The sequence below is a fragment of the Eurosta solidaginis genome, chromosome 2 (genome assembly GCF_040869045.1).
Source record: "Eurosta solidaginis isolate ZX-2024a chromosome 2, ASM4086904v1, whole genome shotgun sequence".
NCBI classification, from domain to species: domain Eukaryota; kingdom Metazoa; phylum Arthropoda; class Insecta; order Diptera; family Tephritidae; genus Eurosta; species Eurosta solidaginis.
In genome coordinates, this window is record NC_090320.1 from 202,182,850 (window position 1) to 202,205,539 (window position 22,690).

The following is a 22,690-nucleotide window of genomic DNA, read 5'->3' on the forward strand; positions in this document are numbered from 1 at the left end:
TATTTAATCATTTTTATTGTATGACCTGAGGCAATATACACCAACACACACATACTTGAATTAATAAACTATTTCAGAGTATGGTAGATTAAAAAACGTACTGGATGCAGTAGCTTTAGATGTTTTTACGTATATTTCGTAGAGTTTCTGGGATGTGTATATTTGTCTGAGCCATTTGTAATGAAAACAAAGCTAAAAAAGGTAAAAAGAACTAGTCGCCTTGAATTACTTTTTTCTTTGTTTTATGTTTAATTTTCAAACAACTTGAACGCAGCAAACAGTCAATAAATTAGTCAGTTCAGTTTGTAGTCCCTATAATATCTTGTACTTTGCACACTGCATCAGCACTTTTGGGCCATAATTCATCGATCGATTCGCACATACGCCGCCTCATTACACAGTACGCAGTTCGATCTTGTCGGATGCGATCGCTTTAATCGCGTGCGCGCTTCATTTAATTTTGATATAGAGTTTGTTTTGTCAAGTTCATGGTGTTCCCAATTATACCAATCAAAGTAACATAATGTGGCTACTCTTACCAATACTTTTTTATTCGGTCATCTTTCTTTATGTACGTCACGTTTATACGCATTGGATACGTAACGGTTTTCCAGCAGAACGTACCGGTTTGCATTGGCAATTTTTAAAACAAGTTTATAGTCGCGAATTTCAACATGTGAACGCAATCAATGAGGCATACAAAGCAGCCGGTGATCGTTCTATGTATGGAGTTTATTTCTTCTTTCGTCCAACGTTGCTGTTACGCGATGTAAGTTTGGCGCGTGACATCCTCGAGCCTATTTATGGCCATTTCGAGGATAAACGTTGGAATTATATACAAGGTTATCGTAAAATTAATTTACTTGAGAAACTTGGACCGATCTTCAGTATTCAGCGCATTGAAGGAATGTTTCGTAATGTGGAAAAGGTGGCCGATCATATGGTGAAACAAGTGGATACGATATTATTGGGGAAAGAGCGCATAGATATGCAGATAATATTGAGAACGTAAGTGCGTGATCTTGAGTGGTAATAGTGAAGGGAGCTTTTCGCATGCATTCGTATCCTAGTAGTAAAGAACGTGAAGTATATTGCAGCGCTTTTCCGTTATTGAATATGTAATGTGAAGAGAACGCAAACACTCTTACAGGGAGTTGCTGTATACCAACAACTACATATATACTGTAACAATACTATTTTACTGCTTTCTTTAAAATTAAGAGCGAGTATCGTACCCTCTGTTGCATATTGTTAAGCTCTCTCATGAGAGTGACTAACAAACTCATTGATTTTTTATGAACAGGAAGAGCAACTGAAAAACTGTGAAAAGTTTAGGCTCAAGAAAACTTTTGTTGCGGCAGGATAGTAACGAAGGGAAAGAGTTGTTAGTACCCTGTTTCTGTAATGTAATGGATCGTTCACACCGCGGTAAAAGCTGTTATATCTAATTTTCTTTCAAACGACTTTTTGATACTGACGGAATTTGGGAATGATTTCGGCACACCAAAGTGTGTTTTTTTTTTTTGTCCAGAATCGCCAAAATTTACTAAAAAAAAACCTACTTATTAAAACAATGAATTTTATGAAAAGCTGATAACTGCATATATGTATCTTCATTACATTTTAAAATTTCATCGCTTTCATTCAAATGAGTTTTTCGTTCCATAGTAAAATTTTGTTGAATGAAGTTAGCAGCTTTGATGATGTGTTGCAGTCTATTTTAAATAATACGAATTTATGCTGTACAGACAGTTCATGGCATCAATAGACAGACTTGCTACGCTAACAAGGCCTTAGGGAGAAAAATTACATGAGTTCTTAGGTTTATCAAAGAAGCCTTTATTGTGGTCCATTTTTGTAATTCAGTTAGAGAATCGAGAGTAAATTTCCAGGCATGTCAATCAATATACAGAAGATTTCTTGAGTTTAGGTCACGTAACGTCAAGTGGCTGCCCCCGAGGCACACAATCGCCGGTATTAATAGCCCATTATAATACCACATATAGATCATTTTGAGGACCTGATAAAGATTGCCAAGAAATTGGCGTCAACTCCACGAACTTCCAACGGTTGGGAACTCCTAGCCCTTCTGCATGCCTACCATTAACGCAGTACCCAGTTAGCGTTCCAAAAACTGTAGAAATCTTATCCCTACTTAAGTTATAAACGTGACAGGATCTCTTAAGACACCATTTTCGCCAGGCTTGGTTAGACGTCCGACACTCTGGCGTTTGAAGCCATCGGTCGTTGGCTTGACCGGAGATGTACTCTCTTAGCATAAGCTTGGATGTGACAGTTTGCCACTGCCGAAGAGTATACCTAAGCTTAGGGAAGAACTTGCTTGGTTGTGCCCTGTCTAGAAAGTTGGCTCAATTTCCATGAGTCACGGTAACAAAGTGCCGTTCGCTATCCTTGGGAAGTAAAGCACTATGAGGGATTATTGACCGACTGAGTAAATGCATACCTCGCGCCTCGCACTGAATTCTGCGACAGTTCCGCACTATGGTCATTACTTCCCCTTGAAAAACTCTAGCCGAAACCCCGATCTCACACCGCTCTAACACCGTAGTGCATTTTGGATTCGAAGCGTTGCGCAGCACAATTCATAGCGTCTAAACTCCAATTGTCAACTTTAACTTTGCGAGGCGAATCCAGTCAAACATATGTTTATTCCAAGTCCATATTAAAGGATGACGTAGAAGATTGGATGTGGTGACAGCAAATCATTTCCGGGATGGTTGGAATAAACCCTTGATAGTACTAGTTCCATGGGTATGCCGGATCTATAATTTACAAACGTCCATCAGCATCGATAGCATCCCCGAATACCTCCGGGGGTGTTTTTCTCTTTACAACAATAATAACAACAGGAAGATTTTTCCCTCTCCACTCACCATGTTTACCCTACACAACAACAACAACCCTACAATCCTTTATTGAGAGGATCCTCCCGTAAAACTCGTATAAAAACTCAGCAAGGACATGTGGTAATCTGATGTCGGTGCGACGCCAGAAAATATGCTGAGGATACCACTGTGAACAGAATGGTGTGCCAACAGTGAGACTCATGATCTTAGTACGTATTTTACTTCGGTAATTATATTGTTTGTCCAAGTCAAGCCACAATACTGTCGTTCAAACGTTATTATGGGTCTGATTAAGCCACATCACGAGTATGGGTTCTAAAGACACTAGAAGAAATCCATGTAGGCCTTCTTCTTTCTAATAGATACCGAATTCATCTTCAAAGACCATTTTGCCGTTTTTCGACACCGCTCATGGCTGAAGGCAGATAGATTATGGGCATAATAATTTTTGGTAGGGAATGGACTTTGGACCGTTCTTTTTTGGAATGGCAATCTAGTTCGACACATTTTAATTATAAACGATGTTACAAAACACTTTTCATGCCAAGTACCGCTTTAAAGGTAGCCCAAAGGATTTTTTTTGAACTTAAGTTCGGAAAACGAAATATCATTTTTTTTTCTTATTTTTAGAAATATTCGTCGGTCCAAAATAATATATTTTCAAGTTTCCAGCTTTTTTTTGTAAATTCAAGACACATGTTTTGTTGGCTGTTTAAAACCTAAATAGTTTACTTGAAACTGAAGAGCACTCACTTATGTGTAGAGCTTAGGTTTTCTCGAAATTATTCGAGAAGAGATTTCTCGCAAGTCTCGCCATCTCGCGAGATTTTCGAATCTCGAATGACTCGTAAGGCACGCGAGCTTCTCGATATTCAATTTAATCGATTCATCGGCTGTTTTATATAGAGCTTATGATTTCTTCTTGAGCACAAGCGAAATTTTTCACAAAACCACAACTAAGAACACCGAAATGTATAGAATACTGCCAATGCAGCGACTGAATTGAAAGTCGAGGAGCTCGCAATCATTACGAGTATGTCGAGAATCTCGCGAGAACCCTTGTTATCGATGTCTCGTTAAAAAAATAAAATATTGTGAACAAAATTATATGTATAATAAAAATGTTTTGATCTAAATGTCATTGGAAAGCAATATAATCATCATGGCGCAACGATACAAGGTGGCAGCATGGAACAGCTGATTACAAACTTTTTTTATTTGATTTGATACATCAACTTCCGGCGCAGTACGATTTTGACATTTGTACATCGAATTTACAAAAACAAAGTACATGGAATTTTTATTTATGTTTGTAGGTATGTCACCATGCTGCCACCTGTATCATTCCGCTATGATAATCATAAAAAAAATCACAAGTAAAAAAACCATTTGTATAAATACTGTCCATACAGCAATTAAGTTACTTACGAGTACTTCGAGACACGAGAATTTCGCGGGAAGTCGAGTTCTCAATTTCTCGGGTCTCGAAAATCTCGCTTGTATTCGAGAAGAAATCGTAAGCTCTACTTATGTGAGAAATCTACTCGTAGATTGTGCTAGACCTCTTACAACTATTTTTCAAATGGCATAGTTTATGTATGTATGTATGTATGTATGTATTTATTTGAAAATTTGTTCCTAGCACAACAATTTTGACAAATTATTTAACAGTGCTAGTCATGAATAGCATGAGCTATAAAAATTGAACATTTATAATAATAAATTAGATTAATCAAATTAAATTAAATATAACGGACAATAGTGAAATATTTATTTATGTAAATGTAAATCTTAAAACTAAAGAAAAGTAGTTAATAAATATTAAAAGACAGCAGTAGTGATGACAACCTTTGGCTGGTTATAGATTGAATAGTATTTAACAAATAAAGAAAGAAGACACAGAGAAAGGAAAAGGACTTAGAAATGAACATTTTAACAACAACAATTTGAGATCCTATTTAAGAGTCGTTAAAAAATGATGTTAGCTCTTTTCTGAAGAGCAGAGCACTACTTAAGAGTCGAAGACTAGTAGGTAGCGAGTTCCAAAGATGTATTGCAGTAACAAAGAATTGGCGCTCAGAGGTTAGGGAGCGGTATCTGATGTGCTTAAGAAGAAGCACCGATCTTGATGATTGCAGAAAAATAAAAATAAAAAAATAAATGTAAGGCGCGATAACCTCCGAAGAGATCTAAGGCCGAGCTTCTCTTCCAATTTGCGTCGTGCTCCTCTTGATTTTCCCTAAAAATTGGCCGGACAGGACCTACATGTTATATGCCGACTCCGAACGGCATCTGCAAGGCAGATGAGTTTTCACTGAGAGCTTTTCATGGCAGAAATACACCCGGAGCGCTTGCCAGACACTGCCGAGGAGCGACCCCGCTTAGAAAAATTGTCTTCCAATTGAAAAACCTTATTTCTAAAATTTTGATGTTGCTTTGCCCGGGGTGCGAACCCAGGGCATACGGTGTGATAGGCGGAGCACGCTACCATCACACCACGGTGGCTGCAGAAAAATAAGCTTACGATATAGATAGTCAGGTTCCTTCGTGTGTATCAATTTATGGAGGAAGGACAGTGTTTTGACTTTTAAAAGATTTTCGAAAGAAATGTTTAGCAACCTTTCAGCATGTTGAGATACGTGGTCAAATCTTTTCAACCCATAAACATATCTAGCAATGTTGTTGTAAACAACATTTAGTTTGTTCTTGCACAGATAGTCACAGTTTGAGTAAATCACACAACCATGGAGTAGCGTAGGTATTAAGTACGCTTTAGCCAGAAGTAGTCTTATGTGCAAAGGCGTGAAATACTGTGTTAACCATAGTGTACGAAGCATTACATACACTTTCCCAACTGTTCTAAAAATATGGTCCTTCCATGTCAATGTTTTGTTAAAAATTACACCTAAGTTTTTCGCCGTATCTACGTATTCTATAACGGAATTGTCGAACACTACATTCTCTAAATCATTAGTGGGAAAAGACCTTCTATGAATAACAATACATTTTGACTTATTCGGGTTTATACATAAGCCATTCATAGCAGCCCATGAAAATATTTGATTCAAATCGTGGTTTAAGTTACTTATGCACAAGCTAGTTTGATCACGAGGACAACACGTAAATAACTGCACATCATCAGCGTAGATATGAACATTACAATACTTAAGGACATCGGGTAAGTCATTGATGTACAGAACCAATAACAGAGGACCCAGGATAGAGCCTTGAGGGACGCCTCTTAAGACATGAAGGAAGTCAGACTTTTCACCATCTATACATACTGCTTGAGTCCTATCGCCAAGATATGATCTTATAAGGGCAACTGCATGACCAGAGAAGTTAAATAGGTTTTCCAGCTTCCTACAGAGCAGAGTGGGGTCTACAGAATCGAAAGCTTTGGAGTGGTCAAGAAGTGTTAAGAAGGCAATGTAACTTTCATCCACTCGCTCACGAATTTCTTCTGTCACAGATAATAGTGCCGTCGTACAGCTCCGCTTTGACCTGAAACCGGACTGACTATCTGACAGGAGCTTGTATTCATGTACATATGATACGATTTGCCCATGTAGAATACGTTCAACGGCCTTAGAGAGGAAAGGGAGTATGGCTATTGGTCGATACTCATTATTTTGTTTACGGATTGGAATAACTTTTGCAGCTTTCCAGTATATTGGGAAGACACCGGTCGTCAAAATTGAGTTGACCAAGTAAGTAATGTGGGGAAGGATTTTGGGAAGAATGACTTTTAAAAACTTTGAACATATACCATCAAGCCCCATTGCGTTAGACTTCACAGAAAGTATGGCTTGGACAACATCACAATTATCGACACAAACAAACTCGAAAGGGCTAGTGTCAACATTAACACGCACGGAGTAGTTATCAATACACACATTGTCGGCTGAGTTTGGTAGTCTTACAAAAGTATTATTTATTTCGTTGATGTCGACATGAGGGGGATGAGACAGGTCACTTTTGGGCTTACCAATTCCTATTTGTTTGATTTTGTTCCACTTTTCTTTTGTATTCAAAGCAGAACTAAACTTATACTTAAAATAATTTGCCTTGGCCAGCCTTATGGCTTTGTTTGCAATAAGCCGAGCTGTTTTAAAGCAGCTATGCGCTTCGACTGTTTTGTACCTTTTCCACCATGAGTAGGCTTGGTTACGAAGGTGGATAAGGTGTTTTAATGTAGCATTGAACCAAGGGCTATTCTTGTATTTAGGTGTTTTTATTTTTAGTGGAACGTGATCATCGAATAACTTATTTATATTATCCTGCAGAAACTTTGTCTGGTCATCAACCGATGTTAACGTACGAATCAAGCTCCATTCAACCGACTCAACGGACACAGCAAGGGAATAATAATCTATACTTCTGTAATCGCGATACGCGAACGAACTTAGCCTACATGATGTTTGGAAGTTGTAGTTTAGGAATATCAGGTCGTGTTTTGAGAAGCAGGAGGCGGATAGTTGCGTGTAGTGAATCATTTTATGAAGATCATTGACAAAAAATAAATCTAATAGAGAAGAGTTAGTATTTGTGAAATGCGTTGGTATAGCACAGTTTGTGGGAAAAAGTCCCAGAGATTCCATGCTTTGTTTTAAAGTGGCATCCACCAGTAGGTTACTATTAAAATCTTCAGCGATGATAATATTGTCATAGTCTAATAGTAACGATTGAAGAAATTCAATAAACGCGGAAAAATCTACTAGTCGATTCGGTCTATATGCACAGCCGATAAGAAGCCTACTATTATTATCAGAAAACATATGAACAAACACATATTCCACAGGATCACCTGGACTAGAACAACAACACAATTTACAGGACATACTACTTTTTACATATATCGCAACACCACCACCATGACCACTTCTATCAACTCTGAAAAGTTGGTAGCCATTTATCTTCACCATATCATTTCTATGAAACGAAGAAAACCATGTTTCTGAAACACATATGACATCAATATCGGAGCCTTCTAACAGAAACCTCAACTCGTCAAGCTTTTTATAAAGGCTTTGCGCATTGATATGAATAACTTTCAGCCCGTTGGCTTTTTTGCTGACTATGCGCAACAAAGTAGATAGACAGTCTTTGGAACTCGGGGACTCATTATCGGAGACCAACATTATAAAAATAATTAAGTGAATGATTTACACTGAATTTGGCTAACAACATAATTAATGATTTTGTGATGTTGTAGGTGGAGAAAAAGACAGAGAAGGAATAGATTAGAAGAGAGCAAAGAGAAATATTTATTAGCAGGGGGCTGTTAGTTAAGCCTTTGGTGGCCCTCCAGGGCGTTGTTCGCAACCGGCGTGACGTCTTCACAAAAGGAAGTATTGTTTTCCGGGTCGAGACTCTCGAGAAAACTCAGGCTGGGGACTGCTTCGGGTCGGTCGCCGAATTTTCGCTTTATATGCACCACACCCCGCATTGTGAACACCGATAAAACCTTTTTCCTCTTCTTTAGATGGATCGCAGCCTTGAAGATCTCATAGTTGTTTTTGGTCAGCGATGCATTAACAAAGATAGGCTCATTGGAATTTATTCCCACATGCACGAGTCGCAGCCCTTTGGTGTTGTTGTGGCGCCTGAAGCTCGCAATCGTTTTCAACAGCGTATTTCGGTCCGCGGGTGTGTAAAATTTAATGATAACGGCGGGATCAACCGTACCGTGGGGTAGTTTGCGTTTCGGCCGAAAAACACTTTTTAGGGGGGGGTGGCTGTAAGTTTAGCGTGAAGCAGAGGTGGTGGAAAATCTTTTGTAAGTTTTCCCCTTCCTCGAAGGGAATCCCATGAACTCGGACGTCGCATGCAGCAATTTGGAGTTCTTGCTTAGATATAAAGTTTTCCTGTTTACATACTCTCTGTTTTAGTGTGGCTATTTCATTTTCGAGGTGCCCAATCCTCTCAAACATACCCTCCATGCGATTAATTCTACCACTTAACTCGTTTAACTCCTTCTTAGTTTCTATAGCGATTATACTTTGAGTTGGCCCAGTTAATAGCAAACAGAGAGCACGCTAATGTGCACATTTGTGTTATTATTAGTAAAATAATCGAAATCATTTCAAATAAATAAATAAACAATTTGAAAACAAAAACAAAAACATTATTTACATTCAGCTTTTTACACTTACAGCTACGTCATAAATATTTTCGCTAATCTGCTTTACGGTTTGGACAGCAATTTATTCGAACATACTGATAGTGTTTTCAAAAGTTTCATACAAAATCCACTCCGACATCGAGGCATCAATTCATAGTGAGTAATCTTTTTTTATTAATATATATATACACTACTAACGCATTTATAAGTATTGGTTTTATTGATTTGTTTAAAGCTATTGTCTACTAAAAAAATCGTTTTTAGTAATTATAAAATATACTTATGTACATTAGAGTGCCTCGGTCTACATGCAAAAAGCTGTTTTGTTATCATGCTGACAACTAAACAAAATAATCTAATGAGTAAATTAATTTAAAAAAATATCTTTTGACCTGAGAAGAAAAACAAAGTTAAAATACGGGTTTGGACTAGAGCTTACGATTTCTTCTTGAACACAAGCGAGATTTTCGAGACCCGAGAAATCGATAACTCGACTTCTCGCGAGATTCTCGTGTTTCGAAGTACTCGTAAATCTCGCGAGCTTCTCGACATAAACTTAATTGCTGTATGGACTGACACTTGGCTTTTTTTACTTGTGAATTTTTTGTTGATTATATTGCTCTCCAATGACATTTAACTCAAAACATATTTATTATACATATAATTTTGTTCACAATATTTTATTTTATTAACGAGACTTTCAATTCTCGCGAGATTCTCGAACCTCGACATACTCTTAATACTCGCGAGCTTCTCGACTTTCAATTTAGTCGCTGTATTGGCAGTATTCTATACATTTCGGTGTTTTTAGTTGTGGTTTTGTCGAAATTTTCGCTTGTGCTCCAGAAGAAATCATAAGCTCTATATAAAACAGCCGATGAATCGATTAAATTGAATGTCAGAAGCTCGCGAGCCTTACGAGTCATTCGAAAATCTCGCGAGAAGGCGAGATTCGCGAGAAATCTCTTCTCGAACAATTTCCAGAAATCGTAAGCGCTAGTATGGACATTTGTTAGTATGCCTCAAACTGGCTTTTTTGGCGAACTGTATCTGTAAAATTTGGAACAAATCCTTCTAGTTAATATGATCGTTTTATCAAAATAGCTTGATCAATGTAAATACATATGTCGGTAATGACTTTATCGTGCTTAAGGCTGCCCCCATTGTTTAACTTTAATAAAAACGGATTGCAGTTCAATACTGAAATTCTGTAACTTTTTTAACGACATTCGCCATCGTGATATAACGAATCGATAAATATTACGATTTTGATTTTCGATATCATTTTTTTATCGATATTCCTTAATCTATGATTAGCTTTTGTCATTTAATAATAAAAAATTTTAAAACTTATTTAACCACATTAGCTGTTAAGCCGCTTTTCGTCCATTTAAACTCGATAAAATTGTCAGAATGCCGCTCTGGAGTCCCATCTACTCAATAAGAACATATACCTAGCCGGATCTTTAGAGACTATTGACACATAAGTTTTGCTCACCTACAGCAACAATGCCGCCCAGTTCCGACTTTCCAAATTATTCGCACAGTTTCTGACCGTAACATCGACAGCCGAAAGAGGGAGCGTTATAACAACTTGAAGTATTAGGATTGATATTTTATACATTAATTGTTACAGTGAGTCAGAGTCAAAGGTAGTCAGACACCAAAGTAAGAGAAATCACGCCACCCTGTGGGCAGCCTTTATTATTTCTGCATGTTAAACATTCATTAAACTTTTGCCTGGACTTCAATGAATATCTGTGCCAGCCAGTGGCGCACACAGAAAAATATTTTGGGGGGAGGTTTCAATATTCCACCGGAAAATTAAAAAAAATACTCAAAATTCGCCCAGACAATTTTACTTAAATTTATGTTTGGGGAGTGGACCTCCGTATGCACACATTAAACAAAGGCACCTTTTAAAGCTCAATTCATTGCATTTTCTCTGTATTTAAACTAAAACTAAAAAGGAATTCAAACATTTTAATAAAAGAATTTTATGAACATGTTAAACGTTAAGAATGTAATTAATGCTCATGAACATAAATTAATATACACAGTAATGAACATAAATTAGACACAATAATATACATAAATTAATATAATTATAGAAGTCATTACAGTTGTATGTCAATTTTTCTTGACTTTTCTGCAAGTTTGTCTATAACTCTTTCCACTGAAGGAGTAAGTTCTCTATACATATAGAGAAGTGCTAGCCCGTTTAATCTCTCTTGGGAAATTGTACTTCTGAAATACGTTTTCAGTCTTCGAAGTGATGAAAATGATCTTTCATTTTCACATGTTGTAATAGGAAGAGTTACTAGAATATTCAGTAAATTAAATACATTTGGTAAAATTTCCTTTCCACAAAGTTCAATAGCTTGTAAAACTGTATTCGGCCTATCTTCGAGCTTCGAGCTTGAAATAGTTTTATACCAAACGTATATTTCTGCTTTAACATCTTCGAAATCTCCCTCCAAGTCATCGGAATAAAAATTATACAGCTTTCTTAAAGTAACTACAGCATCATTGTCAAGTGTAAACACCTTTTCTGGAAAAAGAACTTTGAATCCAATGAGTAAGTCTTTATGCTTCAGAAACCTATCATGGAGACTAGGAATAAATGCATCTAAAAATGGGATGTAGAGATAAATACGGTAAAAAGTTTCGACGCCTAATGTCTCCGTACTAGAAACCCTTGGTTTTGTTAAAGTGAAGCCATTCGTTTCTGCTTGCTTCTGAGCAATATTAAACAAAATTCTAATCTCTTGTTCGGCATTTTCTCTTATCAAGCATAAATCTTTCAAATTTATATCGGCTAAGTTAACTGCTTGTTTTAAGTCAATACTTCGAGTTTGAAGAAATTTACATAAGATATTGGCTTTGCTAAACAATTGATTAACGCATTGCAGAGCAATTACAAACTCACTTTTTTGTATGGCACAGTTAAGTAGATTAGCATCTTCAGCAACATTTTTATTATCCGAACAGGATATTTGATGCAAAGCCAACAATATCCCATCAAAAAATTCTGTAAAAACAAATACTGAATTATATCTGTCAATCCACCTAGTAGGACACATTTTTTTCATTTTTTGTCGTCAAAAATCTTTATTTTTGCAGATACTCCTGTAAAACACTCTGCCTTTTAGGTGTATTGAAAAAATCATACAATTTACCTACAACGAAACAAAGTAATTTCGTTTCGTTTATTAACGTTAAGAATGTCAAATTAACGAAATGATTTCGCTTCGTTTTCTGCCATATCAAAACGAAATCAAATCGTTTATGTTGATTATTAATTTCAAACTATGCTGGCAAAGCTGATTGATGGCGGATTCATTAAAGGTAAAAGCATTAGCCAAGCTGATTGCAACTTTTCTCATGGATTTCGACAGTACGAACATTTCTCAGAGTATTTTTGACATTACCACCAACGAATTACACAAACAAATTACATGGAGTTTGTGTGCGTATGTCCGCTCGCTGTTACCACCTTACGGCTTCACCATCGTTTCGGTTAAAAACGAGATACAAAACCCCCCCTTGAGTGCGCCAATGGTGCCAGCAAAGAATGATTCAAGTTGACCAGCACAGCATCTACACCGTGCATTAGAATCGAATTTGAACTACTATTAAAGATGGTGAGTAATTTTTTCTACAAATATGAGCAAGGTGAATTCCAGCCTTGAAATGGCCTTACAAATTCGACTAAACCAACATGTCATACATCATTTCTCACCCGGTAGGCAAGTGGATAAGGGGAGGGTATAATGACAGCCCCTGCTTGCTCCTAAAGCTTTTCTGACTCATTTCGAAAACAAAAATAATAACCCCTAAATCAAAAGGCTCATACCTCGTTTTAGTGAAGCAATCAACCGGCCACTAAATGACCTAGCTTCTCGCCTTCTTCCACATCAGGGAACAGGAGTGGGACTGAAGGGTACTACATATCGCAGAATAATCTGTTCTTTTTAAATCGGGTTTCTGAACTAAAATCAGTTGGCCATTTGTTAAACGGACTTCTGATCTCCTTCAAAATGGCGATTCAAAACTCTGTTGCCTATAAAATCATTCATAACGTTGAATAAGAACGCCTTTCAATCTGTGAATTATTACTGTTACTTTAAGAGTTATTACCGTGAAGAAGTTCTACCAGCTTCCAGAAAAAGAATTAGTTAGGTTGCTTTTTTATGTAAATTTCCGCGGATAATCCACATCTTTGCCATTTATCAAATATATTCATTAAGGGTGTTTAGCGCTCATACATTCTTTCGTAATACGGTAAGGCAATAATAGCGCTATTGCGCCCGTCACACTAGGTTGCCACAAACTTCTCTTTGACGAAACATTAATCCGCAAAACTTCAAATCAATGGCTCTCACATTTCATGTTAAGAAACGAGCGGCATCTGATTATCTGCGCTAAAGCTTGAGACCCAGGAAATATATTTATCTGATTCAAAAAGTGAATTAACAGCATTTTCGTCATCATTTTTTACAAACCAAACACTTGAATGGCGCGAGTAGTAAAAACATATTGCTTCGTTGAGTGAATTTTTTGAGTGGCGCCAAAATATTGCTTGACGCAATTGCGATAAAGCACTTCGTTAAACCGGAAAAGGCACATGGTATCAACGCATAAAAAAATCAATACCCAGTTTAAATTTTCATGAAATAGTTGCGAAAATCTAGAGGGTTATTGCTTTTCTGTTCACGTATCCAAAGTTTAAAGGCTTTTCTAAAGGGTAAATGAAACTTTAATGAAAATTTTAGACCCAGCTCCTTTTTTGGATCAAAACCTTCACTAGCTTATCATTTTTAAATACTATGTTATAAAGCGATTCTTTGAAGAGTGTTCAAAATGACGTCTGTCACTCAAATACATTTTAAAATTTGTCCGCAAATTTTGTTGTTGTCTCGATAAAGTTTCACGGTAATAAGCACCATTAAGGCATACATACGACCATCTCAGAAACCATTTAATTGGGGCCATCCCGCTCCCAACATCCTTGTTCCGAGTGAAACTTGGGGTCGCCAGAGCCTCGGCCGCTAAAGAAAGAGGATTTGTCATGGCTAGGTGAGGTTGTAAATTGAGTTGGAAGAGCTATAAACTGCCCTGGCATCCCCTTGAAAGGGTTGCACACCACAGCTACTCGAATCAATTGGGTATTTTAATCGCCTCTAACGACAGGTATACCTTCCGTGGATATATTCTAAGCCCCTAACTGGTGGCCACCGTGGTGTGACGGTAGCATGCTCCGCCTACCACACCGTATGCCCTCGGTTCACACCCCGAGCAAACCAACGTCAAAATTTTAGAAATAAGGTTTTTTAATTAGAAGAAATTTTTTCTAAGCGGGGTCGCCCCTCGGCAGTGTTTGGCAAGAGCTCCAGGTGTATCTCTGCCATGAAAAGCTTTCAGTGAAAACTCGTCTGCCTTGCATATGCTGTTCGGAGTCGGCATAAAACATGTAGGTCCCGTCCGGCCAATTTGTAGGGAAAATCAAGAGGAGCACGACGCAAATTGGAAGAGAAGCTCGGCCTTAGATCTCTTCGGAGGATATCGCGCCTTACATTTATTTATTATTTTAACCGACTGGGGTTAGTCTTTAAAGATTATGATTATGTTTACAGGTGTAAAACGCTAAGCCATTATTATAAATTTAGAACTTTCACCAGGTCTATTTTTTAGAGGGATCAGAGTAAGTTGTAACAATTTTTTGATTAATGGTCGACTTTTTGGCCATTTTTAAAACTCTATAGAACAACAGTCTTTCAAAATGAGGCTTGTTTTTTCCTTTGGTTGGAGTATGGTTTTACTTGACAGATATTAAGCCCAGCGCACCATCCGCTCCGCTCAGCGGGGATGAAAGAATTAATTGTAGGTTTATATAGCGAACCGCAAGTAATACGCCCGCTTACAGCTGCACTTTATGGCGGTCAGACACTGCCGATCAAGTCCCCAGCTAGCCCTTAAGCCTTTTATCTCAGAGTGGCCTAGCCAGGTTGTTTCCATTTTGCATTAGCTCAGCAATAAATGCACATTCAGTGGTTATCCAGAAGATACTTGGCCGCAAGCGACCGGAACTAGTGAGCTGCTTCAACTTGAAATATAAAAGAATCGCCCTGTCCATTTCCTGGTGAATGGCAGCAATCATTATTTCCCACCTTGGCGGCCGTCGTGGTGTGATGGTGGAGTGCTCCGCCTACCACACCGAAGATTCTTTACATTCCCTTGGTGTTGTCAATTGGCGCTAGTTAGCCTAATGCAGGAGCGACGATCCCTGCTTTATTAATGCAAATAGACAACATTGGTTGAATCTTTGTATTTTTTTAAATAGGTCAAAACAAATACTAGTTTCTTTGAAACCCCCAACAACAAAACGCTTAGCTTTGACACATGATAACACACAAATTATGTACTGTGCAAAAAGTAAAATATGCTAAGAAGGCAATTGGGATAAAGTTGTACAATAAGAACAAAAGCATGCCGTGGCTGACTGTGTTGTAACAGTTCAAGGAAAGGCTTTAAAGGGACTTTGAAGAGAGAAGGTATAATCGAATCAGCTGTCTCCTTGTCCACGTTCACGTTGTTTAAGATTTTCCCAAATTATTAAATTAAATTAAAAATTTCCCTTTATTACCTAAGATGGAAAATTGTGGTGTTAACCAGACACGCTAATGTATATCAATAATATTCTTACGTGCTAAATATATTTATTTTAAATTGAAACTTTTAAATTTCTTTCGTCTTTCAGCACTTTAAGCCATTTACCAAAAAAATCATCGCTTACCTATCGACTGCGTGACATTATCAAGGATACAGTGCGACGACGTGAGGATGGGAGTATAATACGTAAGGATATAATTCAGCTATTGGTTAAATTTAGAAATGGAAATAATTTAGTAAACAACAGCAAACTAAATTGGCATGTTGAAAATGTTTATGGTAAGTGAAAATACTTTTTTTAAATAAAAAAATATATGTAAGGCGCGATAACCTACGAAGAGATCTGAGGCCGAGCTTCTCTTCCAATTTGCGTCGTGCTCCTCTTGATTTTCCCTACAAATTGGCCGGACGGGACCTACATGTTTTATGTCGACTCCGAACGGCATCTGCAAGGCAGGAGTTTTCACTGAGAGCTTTTCATGGCAGAAATACACTCGGTGCGATTGCCAAACACTGCCGAGGGGCGATCCCGCTTAGAAAACGTTTCTTCTGATTGAAAAACCTTATTTCTAAAATTTTGATGTCGTTTTGCCCGGATGTGAACCCAGGGCATACTGTGTGGTAGGCGGAGCACGCTACCATCACACCACGGTGGTCACCATTTTTTTTTAGTATTTACTAATATTGGCGCCTTTAAGATTCAGCTCTCCATATCGTCCTCTCTTTTTAGAACACGAAAAGCTTCTATCTGTGAAGAAACTCTCTAAATTCACTGAACGTTTTCTCAATATCGGATATGAAGCCACCGCATCGACGGCCACTCTAACACTTTATGAAATTTTGCAATCGCCAAGTATTCATAGAAAGTTACTCGAGGAAGTACGTCAAATGGCTGGAGCAACAAAAAATGCAGATAATACTATTAATAAATTGACCTATGCAGATATTGATAGCCTAAAGTATTTAAGTGCCTGCATTCAAGGTACGACTTTATTCAGTTTTCATATTTATTAAAATTTTTAATTTTGATTCTAATTTTTGTTCTTTATTTTCATTAATTGCTTCTTTCCCTAGAAACCATTCGCAAATATCCGAGTGTGCCATATATTGAGCGTGTTTGCCGCAAAAACTATCCAGTAGCCAATAGTCGTGTCATTATTAGTGAGGGTCGTACAATAATGGTTCCTATTATGGCAATGCAACGTGACGAACGAAATTTTAAAGACCCCGATTATTATAGACCGGAGCGATTTTATAATGTAACGCAAGGGCAGGATGTGCATAACTTCATGGGTTATGGATTGGGATCGAGTATTTGTGTAGGTAAGTAGTCGGTGATCGAAATATTTTAAAATGGAGATATGACCATTCAGTTAAAAGACTTAAGATGTCTAGATAAGTCTTGGTGTGAGGCCTAGACATATTGTACATTTTTTACAGGTTGAGTTTCTATAAGTCATTGCAGCTTGCTTGTGCCAGTGACAGCTAGAATACCCACTGAGATGTTAGGGGGACACAAGTGTTCGAACCAAGAGAGTGGCCTGGCAAATAAACCATGAACAGAGTTTTGGCAGCCGGTGTCGAAGATTGCTTGTACGTAAGGATGGTCTGTGTTCGGGTACACTGAAGGAAATGGTGAGGATTTTCGTGATAGTAATAGTTGGACACAAGCTGAGCAGAGGTATCATATTCGCAGCAAGTAGAATCGGGACGGCAACAGCTTGGTGGCGGTATGATAGCGTGCGTCAGCAGTTGAGAAATGGCAAGACATTGTCTGAATGAGAAAGACATTCTTGACTAAAGAAACCTTCACGTGTCATGATCAGGTTATATAAATGTTTGCACTTTCACTTTTCACGATCAATCCCCAGGTCTTTCTTTACGGTGCGTATAACTAAGGAAACTTCCTTTCGTTCCTGTGAGGCAGAATATTTTTGAAAGTTCCATTTAAACATGGTTAAACATACTCTACCTCAAAACTTCAGGAATAAGTCTTTATGGGGACAGAGCAACATATGATTCTGCTACAGACAACTTACATATGTTTCTTAGTTAGGTGAAATTGTGCCCGGTGATATTTCAACTGAATCACGCATCTCGTTTCAGGATAATGGAAATTTCAAGGAAACGCGTTGAGTGGTGATCTGGCGGGAAAAGATAGGGTCAAGCATTATTTTCCCAATACAAAATGCTAAAAAATTATATTTATAGACAGGCGCCCGAAATATTTGTTTGAGAGCGTTCTCAAAATATTCAGAAATGTGGAGCCAAAACCACCTTGATTAGTATGCTGACAGATTTCTGCCTGTCTGACTACTGCTGCCATTTAGGAGATTTTGCAGAAGCAGTAGATATGTTTCAAAGGTGAAATCAATAAAAGATCACTTCAGCAAACTTCTCGATCTGAATAGTGTCATAATTGGCTACTTTATTAATCAGTCAGTTTTCCAGCCAGTGTAACAGACATTATAAATTGCTGATCTTTAGTATTTGACTGCCATTAATCCAAATTTTAAAAGCCGAACACTCTATGCAGCTGCATTGTGCTCATTAGCATTAATTTAGAGACGATTCTTGCTAGAAAAGACGTAAACACTTTATCTTTCCGTTTCGAAAGGGTGGAACTGAAACTATGGAAATTAAGTAGTGATTAAGACAACTTCAATAGGCAAAACCTGCCGAGAACAGGGCAGCTTTAAGGATCTTTGAATTTGCGATTAAAGGATCTATCAGCTCTGTACACTTGTAATTGACTGGCTTTGTCCGACTAGTCTAAGCTTGCTTTTATATTGGAGCGTCGTGTAAGTTGGGAGTATAGCTTGAAAATTCGAATCGAGGTAAAGCCCACAGAGTGTTCATTTGAAGCTGTGATGCTAGTGGAATCATGCCTCTACCTATTGGATGGAATGCAGAAAGGGAAAACGCCCGATGGCAATCTCTTTAGAAATAAAAGAAAACTTCACTGCAAATTAATGGTACAGTATAATGCCGAAATCAGCGGCCTCACAATACAATCAGCAACTAAATGACTAATCTTAGGGTAACCGTTGTTACAGGTGAATAGACTGTTAAGTTGATACTACTGGGTCAAGAATAAGAATACATATATGATATCCCCTCTATTGAAAATTTCAACTGTATTTCTATTGGATATCTTACTTTTCCTTTGGCGGATCCAAGAAGAAAAACACGATTGAATATACTATTCAATGTTACAAAAATGTGGCTTTTATTCAATCCCAGCCAGCATTTTTTGAAAATTTTGATCAAAAAATATTTAAATATCATACCCCAAGATGATTAAAAACGTTCAAATTTAAAATCATTTTCTGTTCGAAAATTAATATATCGTCGGGAGAAAAATTTACCATAAATGTGATTATTCTTGAAAAATCATTTATTATTCATATTTCGAAACGCTTTTTATTCATATTTGATATCATTGCAAAATTGAGCTTTAATTGTTTTAGAGTAATATTTGACTGCTTTTCACAGTCATTTTCTGATCATAGTCTTGAACATATTTCAATCGTTTTGGTTGAGATTTTTGAATCATTTTTGAATGCGATTACGATGCATTTATTCTTCATTTCGAATTCAAAATAAGACATAATAATCTTATCAGGGGAAGAAAGCATCAGGGGAAGAAAGCATGCGGAAGTGAGCTATTTGAACCACAGGTCACTCGCAAACAAACTTGACCGATATACACCTGCGACTACAACATCCAACATCAGCTATGATCGTCAATATCTTAAAATATGATACGGTACGGGATGTTGAAGACATATCCAGGTACATATGTCAAGAGAGTTTTACTTCGCTGGTCAAATAGCTCACAACTTTTGTATTGACCAACTATTATGTATTTTCTGCGAAGCCGAAAGTGGAGAAATTGTTGGGGAAATCTTCGGGCCCGAGCAGCATTTGTATTACATTGTCTTGAAGAATATCTTAATAATAAAAATGTTATATATGTACATATTTTTTCTGAACTTCATGATTGAAAAAATGTGTGTATGTGAAAAAATAAGATTTTCAATGAAAAGTAAAATTTTAACAAGTATAAAATTCATTATTTAGTCAACAAATATAGTCAGAAAAGATTCAGAAAGCTGAATTAAAAATTATTATAAATTTTTGATCACCTAAAGTAAACACATTTGATTCATATATGATTCCAAAATGTGATTGAAAAACTATATTCAGTTTTTGATCATCAAAGGTAAGCATATTTGATTATTCTTTTTGTTGGCTTTTATGAAATATTAAAATTTAATCATCAAAGGACTTCAAAAATGATTCCAAAAATTGATCGTAAAATGCTTTTCAGTTTTTGATCATCAAAAGTCTTCATATTTGGTGATTTCTTTTGTTCAATTGTATCATAACTCATTATTTAGTCAGAAGGAGTATTCAAATTGTATTTATATGTAGGGGAATTCAAAATTTTATCATCTAAATGCTGAGTGGGATGTTACAAAAAACGAAGTAAAGAAGATACAAAAATTTGGTTTTGTTTTTACTATACAAAAACATCAAATCAGGGTAGCTAAAATATGTAAGTTGCATTTCAAAAATTTCAGTAAACTTCGAATAAATTTCACAAAAAGTCCAAATTTATTTCTGAAAACACACATGAATGTCACAAAACTTTAAGGCTCACTCGCAGAACGATGATCTAACATTTTTAACTGAAAATTAATCTTAAGGGGTTAAGCTCATACCTTTTTGACAATTTTTTTAAGCAAACTCTGAGCTTAAAAACTCAACTGCCGTTCTGCAAGTGGGCCTAAATACATTTCAGCTATTCTAATTGAATTTCAAAAAACCTCAAATGTGTATATTTCAGAAAAAGTCAATAGCATTTCTGGTTTTCCGAGTGCAAAAGAATTTCACAAAACCAAATTAATTTCATAAGAGGTGAGGAATTAATCAGGGAAGGCCAAATGTACTTCAGAAAGTTTCAAATGTTTTCCATACAAATTTTAATAACCTAAACGCCAATGATTTGAGAGATTCACTAATGTTATGCTACAATTTACCGTGTCATGCTGGGTTAGAGGTAGTCTCTAATAATACCTCGACGGCTGTGTTGTTGGCTATATCAAAAGTATTTCGTTATATCTGAGATTTCTTGAATACATTTCAGTTAAACTGAGAAGCATTTGTCTTCCTCTGAATTATTTTTTTTTTTTTGGTTTACTAAAATCATTTGAATTTTTCCTAATTTGATAATATTAAATCCATTACATTACATTTTCTGAAATACATTGGACTTTTCCTGAAAATAATTTTAGCTTTTCTGAAACGCATTCAAATTTCCATGAAATAGATTTTGCAAAATAAATTTCATCTCTCTGAAATTAATTTGACACTTTCTGAAATTCATTTACGTTTTTCCGGAATTAATTTTGCCTTTTCTAAAAATTCAAGTGTTCTGCAATACCTTTGAATCTTTCTGAAATTCCTTTTACAATTTCTGGAAGTCATTTGTATTTTCTGAAACTCTATGCAAAATTAATTGTATTCTGAATTCGATGCGTGGTTAATTGAAATTAATTTGACATTTTCTGAAATACGTTTAAACTGTTCCGAAATTAATTTCAAATTTTCTGAAATACATTTCCTTTTTACTGTAATTAATTTTTCATTCTCTGAAATAAATTTGTTCCTTTCCGAAAAACAGTTAGAAAGGTGCAGTCTTCCACTCGGAAAAATGAAATGCCTTCGTTTTCCAGACGAATAATGAAAGGACTTACTCTTCGTTGTAACCGAGGACATGTGTATTCCAGAGTCAAAGGGCTGATAAGTGAAATACAAAGCTTTATACCTTCACAGCTTCCGCAACCCATTTGTGAATCTCACCCCGAGGGAAGTCCTGTTACATATTGAGCAAGCGCGGTACTGGCAATCCCACGTTCCTCATGAACCTAAGTCGTGGGGGTAGATTCCATGTGGTCATATTAAATCGTTTCCGAGATGGTCGCGCTTGCACCTTAATGGTACATGCTGCCGGAACGTACTGGATGTATATTCTGCAATGGACCATCAAAAAGCGATAACACTATCGAAAACCCGCGGTAGTATCTTTATTGCTAAAACATCAGCATTTACATTCCTTTATGTGACCTAAAAAAATACTGCAAGTGAGCAAGGACGATAACCATAAAACTTTTTACTTTAAAAATGCACGGCGCTTTTTTCTTCTTCTTTATTGTATTAAACGAAACATTCACTAAAAAATATTAAATCTTCTTATTCTTTCAGCTCGCAATTTCTCAACTTTGGTTATCAAATTAGCACTGGTTAAGCTGCTAAGCAATTTTGATATGGAATATATAGCGGATAAGGATGTAGAAATTCTATACAATCCATCGCCAGTGATTAAATGTAAGGATGGTTTGAGTCTAAAAGTGAGAAAGTTTAAAAACGATGCCACTTGTAAAATTTAATTTTTGTGTTTATAACTTTTATCTATAAACATGTATGCATGTGTGTAAAGCATTAAGGTATGTAAGTACCTACTCGAATAAATGAATATGTGTATCATGTAATGCGTTTTCGTTGTTTGAGCGCCTTAAAATATGCTATAACTAAACCATAAAAATGTTATTCAGTAAAGTAATTACAATAATGTGCCAAAAAATATGTAAAAGTGTCGGAGGTAGAAATACATCTTCTACATAAGGATCTGTTATATATCTATGTAAAAAGTTTGTTCAAGTATTATACAAAGTATTTGCCCACAATTACCCACACCTTTCTACCAAAGCCATAAATTCTTGTTATTACCCCTACACCCTCAATTTAAAGTTTGGTTTTTTATGTAATGAAAATCAAAACTGTATGGAAAAAGTACCCACAGAGCACGAAAATATGTTTGTATTAGTGAGTGAATATAACCAAATTTACTAATGTTTCTTAAAATGATCTTAGTTAGGCAAGAGGGGTTTGTAATATGTTGACATTAATAGATACTTTGCTGTATCATTTGGGAAAGGGTGAGGCCACAGGAAATAATGTT

The 22,690-nt window shown here is 36.5% G+C and overlaps 2 protein-coding genes across 9 annotated transcripts in view; one reads left to right on the forward strand and one right to left on the reverse strand.

The window, feature by feature from the left end:
- MESR3 (misexpression suppressor of ras 3) overlaps positions 1-22,690 on the reverse strand; it is a 398,359-nt gene that overhangs the window by 91,246 nt on the left and 284,423 nt on the right. The gene's annotated exons all lie outside the window — the stretch shown is intronic.
- Positions 362-22,215, forward strand: Cyp310a1 (Cytochrome P450 310a1). 2 transcript variants are annotated; one of them, XM_067766919.1, is made up of 6 exons: positions 367-1,008; positions 9,025-9,147; positions 15,752-15,942; positions 16,394-16,645; positions 16,738-16,986; positions 21,934-22,215. In XM_067766919.1, exons 1-6 carry the CDS (start codon positions 524-526, stop codon positions 22,116-22,118), a joined length of 1,485 nt encoding a protein of 494 aa, XP_067623020.1. In that variant the 5' UTR covers positions 367-523; the 3' UTR covers positions 22,119-22,215. The 2 variants fall into 2 exon arrangements, with proteins under 2 accessions (XP_067623022.1, XP_067623020.1); XM_067766921.1 differs by lacking the exon at positions 9,025-9,147 and having other exon boundaries at positions 362-1,008.